Source organism: Perca flavescens, chromosome 7, assembly GCF_004354835.1.
Source record: "Perca flavescens isolate YP-PL-M2 chromosome 7, PFLA_1.0, whole genome shotgun sequence".
In the NCBI taxonomy this organism is placed as follows: Eukaryota; Metazoa; Chordata; class Actinopteri; order Perciformes; family Percidae; genus Perca; species Perca flavescens.
This window is the reverse complement of record NC_041337.1, coordinates 34,158,477-34,168,488: the sequence shown is the minus strand read 5'-3', so window position 1 is coordinate 34,168,488 and position 10,012 is coordinate 34,158,477. Positions and strand designations below refer to the sequence as shown.

Here is a 10,012-nt window from a genome sequence, read left to right as displayed (position 1 = left end):
GAACAATACAGGAGAATAATTAACAGACCACCAGGTTATAATGTTTCCCCACCAATGTTTGAACCAAACCTACACCCTCGAGTCCAGGCCTGGTGATATAAAAAGGGATATCGTGTTTGTGACAATGATGAATATCCTGTTACATAGATAGTTGGAACACAGCGGAACAAGTTTGTCCCCAGAGACAGCACATTAAATCATCTGATATGAGCTCCAGATGAGATTGGAGTGTGAAACAATGTGCGGGGAGGAAACCTCAGCGCTGTGGTCCTGCCCTCCGGCTGCCAGACTATAAGAATCAAGTTCTCCTGGAGTCGGTCCACTCCACACAGACAGGATGCACTCCTCTTGCTGCCCTTCTGCCACACCACACACACTGAAGGTAATTGTATTCTTTTATTTAACCTTTATTCTACCAGGAATGTTCCCGTTGGGATTCAGAATCTCTTTTACAAGTCTTGCTCGAGTTGGGGCGCGCTCCTTTTTCGTTTCAGTCAGTCAGGGTTTTACATTCTAAAGCTTAGGTGCAGCACCGAGCCGTTTTGGGCAGCACCTAAGCCGAATGAATGTAAAATCAATGTGAGCATCAACACTTAACGCTTGTGTGGTCCTCGGGTCAAATTCGAAGATCTGTATAAAAAATATGGGTTTATTTCAACCAAATTGCCCCCCAAAAAAAACATGAATGAAACAGGCTGTAATTATGCATCAACATACGTTCCTCTGATCTTAATTATGAACTAAAGTAATTCATAATTTCTGGGGTTTTTTTTACTCAAAATTAGGCATATTTTAATATGAATGAGGTTTATTGACCATGAATTCCAAACATAAGTGTAAAACTACAAGTGATAAGTTGGAATGAAGTCAGCTTAGAAGATGTAACACAGAATTTGAAAATGTATACTTTATGCTTTATAAAACAGGCACAACAGACTGGGTCAATTTTGACCCGTGACGACAACACAAGGGTTAACGAAATGACTTGATTACATGATGACTCAGATCTAATGATTGTAGTTGGTCTCCAGTGGACTTCTTTAGCATGTTTTGTGTTTAAGTATCTGCTCTAGCTTTTCCAACGTTTTAGACACAGATACGGTAATAATAATATTGGTCCAAAATGATGTGAAATTGCATTTTGTTTTATTGAAAAACAACATTTTCTTGAGGGAGGACCCCTAAACCCTCCACCAAATACGTGCACCCAAGAGCGTAACTTTTGAGCAAAATTGAAATGTTGAACGTCAAACACTTCATTTTCTGCATTCTGGTGAATTCTTCTGCAAGAATGTGCGCCTTTCCTGCATCAATTTATGGTGCAAATGTCTTTATGTAAAGGGAATTATAATAGGTTTTTGGGGTGGGATGCACTGGCCAGTTTTGATTATATGGGGGATTATAACACCCCTATCCCCCCCTGTAAATTACGCCTATGAATGCACCTATGAGTCTTCCACAAACCTAGGGAAAACACTGTCAGTCCGAGCTGTCTTAATCTTTTTCCCGTGTTAACCTTCCGTCAGAATGTAAACGTGTACAACCATCAACCACTTTGTGTTTGAGTTGTGTATTAAAAGTTCCTCCTCTGGTCTTCAGGTGTTGTGTGTTCGGATGTGTATGTTCTACTCCACCATGTGTCTGGCAGGCTGGCCGCTGTCCTCGGAGGCAGCCAGACTCCGCTGTGGGACTGATCTCCTCAGTGATCTCATATTTGTGTGTGGGGATCGTGGAATCTATTTAGGTAAGTCTATACTCACCTCCTCCTTTTCTTTGGATATGGTTGAAATTGGTCCAGTATTGAGCGAGAACGCTGTAACCGGCAGCTGTAAACCGGACTGCAATGTAACCCTATGGGGCAAATGTTTATCGTCAATTTCCGTCCACTAGAAGTTCTGTTTTTTGCCGCTGACAGGCTCAGATTATTATTCTAAGTGTCTGACAACATTATGGAAAGGATCCCTACAGAGACAGACCTTTGTGTTAAAGAGTAAGATTATTTTTTTTTTTTTATATGAAACAGCACCGAAATCACCATCGCAAAACCCACCAGACTCCATGTAAATAATCAGGACTTTTAACGTGTATAGAGCCAGCATATTGCCACATGTAAATGGGTGAATTAAGGGTTTATTTCAACCAAACCACAGTGGTGATTGTTGGAACAGTAGAAAGACAGACAAGACTGCTTTTGAGTTTTATTTTGTGTGTGTTTTACAATGATAAAATTACAGTTTATTTAAATGGAGTCTGGTGGGTTTGGCGATAGCGATTTTGGAGATGTAATGTAATCTGTTAGTAGCAAAAGTAGCACTTTTTGTGGATGTAAACTGAAGGTGTTTCATAGGCACAAATGCCCAATAATTTACATTGTAGCTTGTTTCCTCGCTGTTGACTGCAAGAGTCTTGCTTAATACTGGACCAATTTCAAAGATTGTTCCCATCAGTCACTTGGGAAGATAGGGTTCAGGTTGAAAAAATGAATTTACCCTTTTCAAATTAACTCTCTGGAAATTGAGAATGTGAAAATACATTCTTAAGGTATAAACAGATAATGTTTGGACACCTTGGCACCATCTTAAAAGTGCATACAAAATGACCAGATCAGATATTTGTTAATATTTTTTTTCAGGGTTGGCCATACACACGTCAAACCAGGGGTCTCCAACAAGTAGCTTGCGAGCTATGGGTAGCTTGCGAGGATGTTTGCAGTAGTTTGGCAATAGGTTGAAAAACTGAGAAACAAAATTACCACGATATTACGTGAGGTAGCTAACTTTGTGGGCCATAGAAGTGTAAAGTGGTAATGTTTTCTTGGACCCTGATGGGAATATTTTCAATGATGTCATTAACTATGTGGACTAAAAGAAGTGTAAAATAGTCATGAACCTTGATGTGAAGTGAAGATTTTTGATAAGCTTTGGGTATTGCAATTTCATACATGTACAAACAGTAGCTTCATTTACAAGTTTATGTGTGTTATGTAAATAAATGTAAGCAATGTGATGCAAGTAGCTCTTGGCCACTTTCGTTTTTTTAAAGTAGCCCTTAGATGGAGAAAGGTTGGAGACCCCTGTTTCAAACCAACTTTATTTTATCCTGACCTCCTCCCATTGCATGGACAAAATGCAGACAGATGCAGGGAATAAACATAACTAATAAATAAAAGCATAAATTGGTAGATTCTATCTTGTTATGACATGCAGATTGATAATTGTTTTTCTACTTTAGATATTAATAAAGGTACAATACGACAAAATGCTATCAAGGTTATTCTACCCTGCGTGTTAACACTTACGCTGGCAGAGGTGTATAACACAGATATGGTCATGGTCAGTAACACTGAGCAAGTTATCAGCTCCACAACAACTTAACACATCCTGCTCATTTATTTACATGAAGCCTAGCCACAACAGCGCTCCTCTGTACTGTAGATCGGCTATTACCAACCTTTTTGGTCTGAAGTACCCCCGCAGCGCTGTCAGATGAACTTACGTACCCCTTTATCAACTCCCAAATTATGTTCCAAATACATATCATGATTAAACTGTCAGTATTTAGGTTGGTTTGGTCAGCAAGTACTACTGTAGTTTCAGCCATTTGATCATTGCTTTAAGTTAGTCTATATGCATGACGTGCTACTTCCGGGATTGCTCCATTGCCGCCGTAAATTCCGCCGGATGTCCCTCTTTTCGGCAGGATGTCCGTCACCTTCCTCTTTTTTTGTGTTGGCGCCATAAACTCTGGTTGATTTGTGAGTACTATGGTTGACTGCTCCTCAGATCTCTGCAGGGTAAATCCAGACCGCTAGCTAGACTATCTGTCCAATCTGAGTTTTCTGTTGCACGACTAAAACTACTTTTGAACGTACACATGTTCCACCAAAACAAGTTCCTTCCCGAGGCTGTTTTGCAGAGGCACAGTTGCTCTCTCTGGCGCTAAGCAAGATTGTGATTGGTTTAAAGAAATGGCAATAAACCAGAACACGTTTTTCTCCCATCCTGGAATGCTGTGTGGACTAGCCAGACCTTCCTCCGCAGCGCTGTGGAGGAAGGTCTGGCAATGTGAGACTAAGTGGGGACTGGTAAAATCTTTACTTTAAGCTAACTATTTCTACCTTTTAATCATTAATTTAAGCTAAGTATTACAGTCATTACTTTTTTATTCCTAAAAAATGTTCATTACTTTTCATTGCCTGTTTAAACTTGTTAACTAGTTTTCACGCACTCTTACGTATGGGCAACATGTTGGGTGGCTGGGTGGGTCACCTGGTGGAGCGCGCGCCCATGTAAAGTGGTTTTCTCCTTGACACAGCGGCTGCCGGTTCGACTCCAATCTGCGGCCCTTTGCTGCATGTCGTTCCCCTTCTCTCACCCCTTTCACATCTACTATACAAAGAAAGGCCTAAAGATGCTAAAAAAAAAATATCTGCAACATGTAATGTTCAGGTGTTACAGCTGATATATTATCCCCCTGGTTGTGAATTACAATGAATAATTCATAGAAATAAGTAATAACGACTAAACTGCTGAAAGAGTTGGCTAAAAGTAAAAATTAAACGGTAGAAAGAGTTAGCTAAAAGTAAAAATTAAACTGTAGAAAGAGTTAGGTAAAAGTAATGATAAAACGGTAGAAGGAGTTAGCTAAAAGTACAAATTAAACGGTAGAAAGAGTTAGCTTTAAGTAATGATAAAACGGTAGAAAGAGTTAGCCAAAAGTAATGATAAAACGGTAGAAAGAGTTAGCTAAAAGTAAAAATTAAACTGTAGAGAGAGTTAGCTAAAAGTAATGATAAAACGGTAGAAAGAGTTAGCTAAAAGTAAAAATTAAACTGTAGAAAGAGTTAGCTAAAAGTAAAACCAATTGGTTGTTTCGTAGGGCGGGTCTTGCCTACAACTGCAGTGGGTTCCATAATTGCGCACCTCGACCTCCTCCCTGTGCCGCGATTTGCACTGTTATACAGCATACACACCACATTAACTGCCTAATGTGGTGCATTCAGCAATCAATTCATACAGTGCATTACTTTTCGTAGCGATACGTACAAATGTTTCATGAGAAACAGCCTATATTAGAATATATTATCTCCACTGCACACAGGCCCTTTCACATTATTAACTTTACCCTGTTCTGTCTGACCAAGGCCACTTTCTCCTCGTTATCAGGGTGATGGCAACCCACCAAAATGACAATGTACTAAGCAGAACACTGTGCCTCAGTGTGTGATAGCGTTATTGTTAAAACACTTGTTATCTGAGTACAGCAGCTCTCACACTAATAACAAAGAAAGGTGCAGACATGGAGAAACAGTAGAGCAGAGAGCTTTTCGAACAGAAATCATTTAAAAGACACTAAGTTCAATCTCACTCAGCAAAATGGAAATTTTACAATATAAACTTTGCATAGGATAGTGTTCTGCATGAAAATGGCCCATATTTCTTATTAAAACTAAATATTTCATATTGTCCATGTAACCCTAACCCAGCTTGTTTCACTGTTGCTGACTGCAGCATTCTCGCTTAAAGGTCCCATGACATGGTGCTCTTTGGATGCTTTTATATAGGCCTTAGTGGTCCCCTAACACTTTATCTGAAGTGTCTTTTATATAGGCCTTAGTGGTCCCCTAATACTGTATCTGAAGTCTCTTTTATATAGACCTTAGTGGTCCCCTAATACTGTATCTGAAGTCTCTTTTATATAGACCTTAGTGGTCCCCTAATACTGTACCTGAAGTCTCTTTCCCGAAATTCAGCCGTGGTGCAGAATTACAACCACAAGAGCCAGTCCCACAATGAGCTTTCCTTAGGATGTGCCATTTCTGTGTCTGTAGCTATTGAGGAGGAGAGAGGGGGAGGCAAGGTGGAGGGTGGGGGTGTGGCCTTGACCAACTGCCACTTTGCTCGTTTGAAAGCCATGATGTCTCTCTCTCTCTCATGGGTGGGCCGAATTCTCTGGGCGGGCAAAGCAGAGAAAGGGGAGGTAACCTTTCTCCTTATGACCTCATAAGGAGAAGATTCCAGATCGGCTCATCTGAGCTTTCATTTTCTCAAAGGCAGAGCAGGATACCCAGGGCTCGGTTTATACCTATCGCCATTTCTAGCCACTGGGAGACCATAGGCAGGCTGGGGACACGCATATTAACGTTAAAAAACCTCATAAAGTGAAATTTTCATCAAGATCAAGATTGTTGATCCCATCGGTCACTTAGACACAAAAACGGTGGGAAAATAGGGTCCAGGTTGAAGAAAACCTAAGTTGCCCTTTAAAAGAAAGACAAAGAATCTAATGTTAGACATTTCTCTCTCTGCAGGTAAAGGTTCGTGGTCTGGTTACGGTTCTCGGCCCAGAGGGAAAGGGATAGTGGATCAGTGCTGTCGGCCGTCTGGTTGTGAACTTCAGCATCTGGAGATGTACTGTGCCAAACCAAAGAGCCAGCAGCAAACAACAGCTTACCCAACAACAACCACCACCACCACCGCAGCACCTCGGACCACAGCACAGCTAGACACGGTATGACCTCAGTACAGTACAAACAGTAGTTGGATTAACTCTTAAAGGGTAACTACCGTTTTTTCAACCTGGACCCTATTTTCCTATGTTTTTGTGTCTAAGTGACTGATGTGAACAATAATCTTTGACATTGGTCCAGTATTACGCAAGATCGCTGCAGTCGGCAGCGGAGAAACAACCTACAATGTAAGTTAACAGGGCAATTGTCCAGCTTGTATTTACCTTCACAAAAGTGCTTGTTTTGCCGCTGACAGGCTGAGATTAATATTCTAAGTGTCTGACATCATTATGGAAAGAACTTCTAATGAGGTCGACCTTTCTGTTAAAGAGTAAGATCCTCTTTTTAAATATAAAAACATCCGCAAAATTGTGTTTGCTAAACCCACCAGACTCCATGTAAATAAACGTAAATAAAAAATTTTATCGTAAAAAATGCACTTCATTCAAAGCCGTTTTGGGTCGTCTTTCCACTTTTCCAACCATCACATCTCTAGTTTTGGTTGAAATAAACACATACCGTAGTTTACCAATTTACATGTGAAAATATGTTGGCTCTATACACGCTAAAAGTATTGTTTTTTTTAAATGGAGTCTGGTGGGTTTAGCGCTAGAGACTTCAGAGCTGTTAATGGTTAAGCAGAAAGGTCTCAAAGAGGTTTTAAAGGTCTATCTCTGTAGGGATCCTTTCCATAATGTTGTCAGACACTTAGAATATTAATCTGAGCCAGCCAGTCAACGGCAAAACAAGCACTTTTGTAAAGGTAAATACAAGCTGGTCAATTGACCTGTTAACTTACATTGTAGCTTGTTTCGCCGCTGCCGGCTGCAGCAATCTCGCTTAATACTGGACCAATGTCAAAGATTGAAAAAAATGGTAGTTACCCTTTAACTCAAAGTTCACTAACTTGTCCCCAGGACTGTAAAACGCACCTCATGGTCCTCAGCAAAGACTGGAGAGTCAGCTATGTCATCACGTAAACCTAAGAACTTTGGTCACATTATGACACATTATGATAACGCACCAGGATAATGTTTACATTAAGAATTAAACCCCCCAAAAACTTTGTTTAAAGTACTTTTTTACTTATACATCCATGGTGAAAAGGCATTTATTATGTATTTTATAAATCAATATCAGATCACTCAAACAAAGATAAATTTTAATTGGAGAATCGATTCTTTTAACCCAGCCCTAAAAAGTATTAATTGACACATTGGTGTTAGAAAGTCATTCCACTAATATCCTTACAGACATACAAACAACTTACAAACACAAGGTGGAAACAAATCCAAATGTGAGAATTGTGACTTCAATGCCTGTAGCAATACCAAAAATACACCACTATGCAGTTGTTCAATCTAAACCGAGCCTGTTCGCCAATCAACTCCGTATTTTAACTTTGTGTTGCAGGCTCAGCAGTTCCAAGCACTGTTTCAGAAAAGACTTTCTGAGCAAATGGGGGCCCCCGACAGTCCAAAGAGGGATGCTTACAGAAAGAAGACTGAGCCTTCCCTCCGACAGCAAAGCAAAGTTTCACCGTCACGCAAGAGGATTAAAACACGTAACCCAACCAACATGCCACCGTTAACCTCCGGGAGTTCCCTTCAAACAATGACGACACATGAATCATGACCTTTGACCTCATAAAAAAAAAAAACCCTGAGACTGATGCAGACTGTGAACTTTGGATTCTCTACTAAGTAGGGATCGCCAAACAGATTTGGAGATAAAAAAAAGCAACTGAAGACAACTGAAGTCCTGGCACCGACTCTGGGCTAGCTGCTGCTGCTGCTACGTTAGCCTTTGACTTGATGGAATCTCTCACTGAAGCATTTCTTTCATCTGTCTTTCTGGAGCAATGTGTCAATGCGTGTATCATACACTCTTTTCTTATGTCTATAGCCCTATCCGCACAGGACTAGTATTACTAGGGGACCTCATGTGATTTCAAAATTCCCCCCCCACGTCTGTGTTTCGTGTGGCGAATTCACACGGGATAAGCACAGGTCTGTATTTTACTCTAATTTATTGACATGATCCCCCACATATGATGTCAAGGCTCTGTCAAAACTTTCATTTAGAATTTCCAATGCAGCCAAATACAGTCCCGAATCACAGAGATGAACGAGACCAATATCATCACACATACCCTATGTTTGGCAGAATATGGCATGTAATTTCCGGTGCAATTTTTACTTGAAAAATTACAGACATAGCAGACCAGAGCCCTATTTTGCACGGGATTAGTATCATCTGGGGACCTTGTGTGTAATTTTGAAAGTACCCTCCCAACATCTGAGTATCGCGTGGCGCATTCGCACGGGATAAGCAAAGCCTGCTTTTACTCAAATTTAGTGACTTATCTGTACCACGAGAGTTGGGTATACCTGGAGGCGCGCGGAGGACAGCCAGGGCGAGGCCGCTGCGCAGCACTTGGGTCTGGGTTCCGTATCTTTTTTGGGCCAGGCCCGGTAGAGGTTATCAGACAGCATCACTGTCCCCGGCCAAAATTTCAGACATGGCCGATTCGCATGGGATTGAGATCACAGCCAACCTCCGTAATTATTACAAATGACTAGAGGTCACCAGGTAATACTAGTCACGTGCGAATGGGGCTAACGACTACGTTTACATGCACACAATACCGGCGTCATTGCGTCACAGAGACCAAACAACTAATCGATTCATCGAGAAACGAAGATAGATTGACAATGAAAATGATCAATGTGGAATGTGACAAACGTGCAAAGTTTTGAGAGAGTTTTGAAAGTGCTGCCGTGTGTTTTGGGTCCTGACATTAGCATGTAACAAAGAAGTTTGCGTCATTTAACTTGTCAGTTGTACTGATTTTTATTTTGTGTCTGTCTGAGATTATCAAGTACGGTGTTTTATTATTTTGTATATTGTGTAAAAGACTTTCTAATTGCATTCATTATTTATTTCACTGTGACAACAAAAGACTTATTATATACTAATAAATATTAAAACAGTAATTCTTTGTGATGTTTATGTGACTTAATTCAAAAGGTAGAAAACTTAAAAACGGAGACAATCATTTGAGGTTTAACCATGCCATTCTTCCTCTGGTGATGCTTCATAAGATTTTAGAACTAAATAACACAAAATGTTTCTACATTCAGATTTGGTGCGTAAACAGCCGACTCATTTTCATTTTCCTGAAATTAATAAACAATATCATCATTTTGTCAATATCATACAACCCTAGATGAAAGTAACATTTTGGCCTCTCTGGACCTTCGTCAAAAGCTGGATCAGACATTGTAAACATTCGGGGCTCAGCCCAGACCGAGAGAGATTTTTTTTTTACAGAACCTATATGCTCTATTTCAAGCCAATTGATAAGAGATTGCCTAAAAATCTGTACATCATTTGGGGAAAAACATGAGGGTTGCCAAGGAAAATAATCATGCTGCAGAGCCGACTTATCTTATTCTGCTTCAAAATTATTCACCATCTGTCTTCATCATTCTAAAACCAGAA

At 40.3% G+C, this 10,012-nt stretch overlaps 1 protein-coding gene across 1 annotated transcript; it reads left to right on the top strand.

Moving 5' to 3' along the window:
* Window positions 1-333: 333 nt before the first annotated feature.
* On the top strand, window positions 334-9,454 carry igf3 (insulin-like growth factor 3). Its single transcript, XM_028583686.1, has 4 exons — window positions 334-382; window positions 1,600-1,744; window positions 6,311-6,510; window positions 7,922-9,454. The coding sequence occupies exons 1-4, from the start codon at window positions 338-340 to the stop codon at window positions 8,141-8,143; spliced, it is 612 nt and encodes a 203-aa protein (XP_028439487.1). The 5' UTR covers window positions 334-337; the 3' UTR covers window positions 8,144-9,454.
* Window positions 9,455-10,012: the final 558 nt, after the last annotated feature.

Coding starts and splice junctions, on each gene's coding strand:
- igf3 (XM_028583686.1), top strand. CDS start 338: ATGCACTCCTCTTGCTGCCCTTCTGCCACACCACACACACTGAAG. Junction 1,745..6,310: donor GGATCGTGGAATCTATTTAG/GTAAGTCTATAC, acceptor CTCTCTCTGCAG/GTAAAGGTTCGTGGTCTGGT. Junction 6,511..7,921: donor CCACAGCACAGCTAGACACG/GTATGACCTCAG, acceptor TTTGTGTTGCAG/GCTCAGCAGTTCCAAGCACT.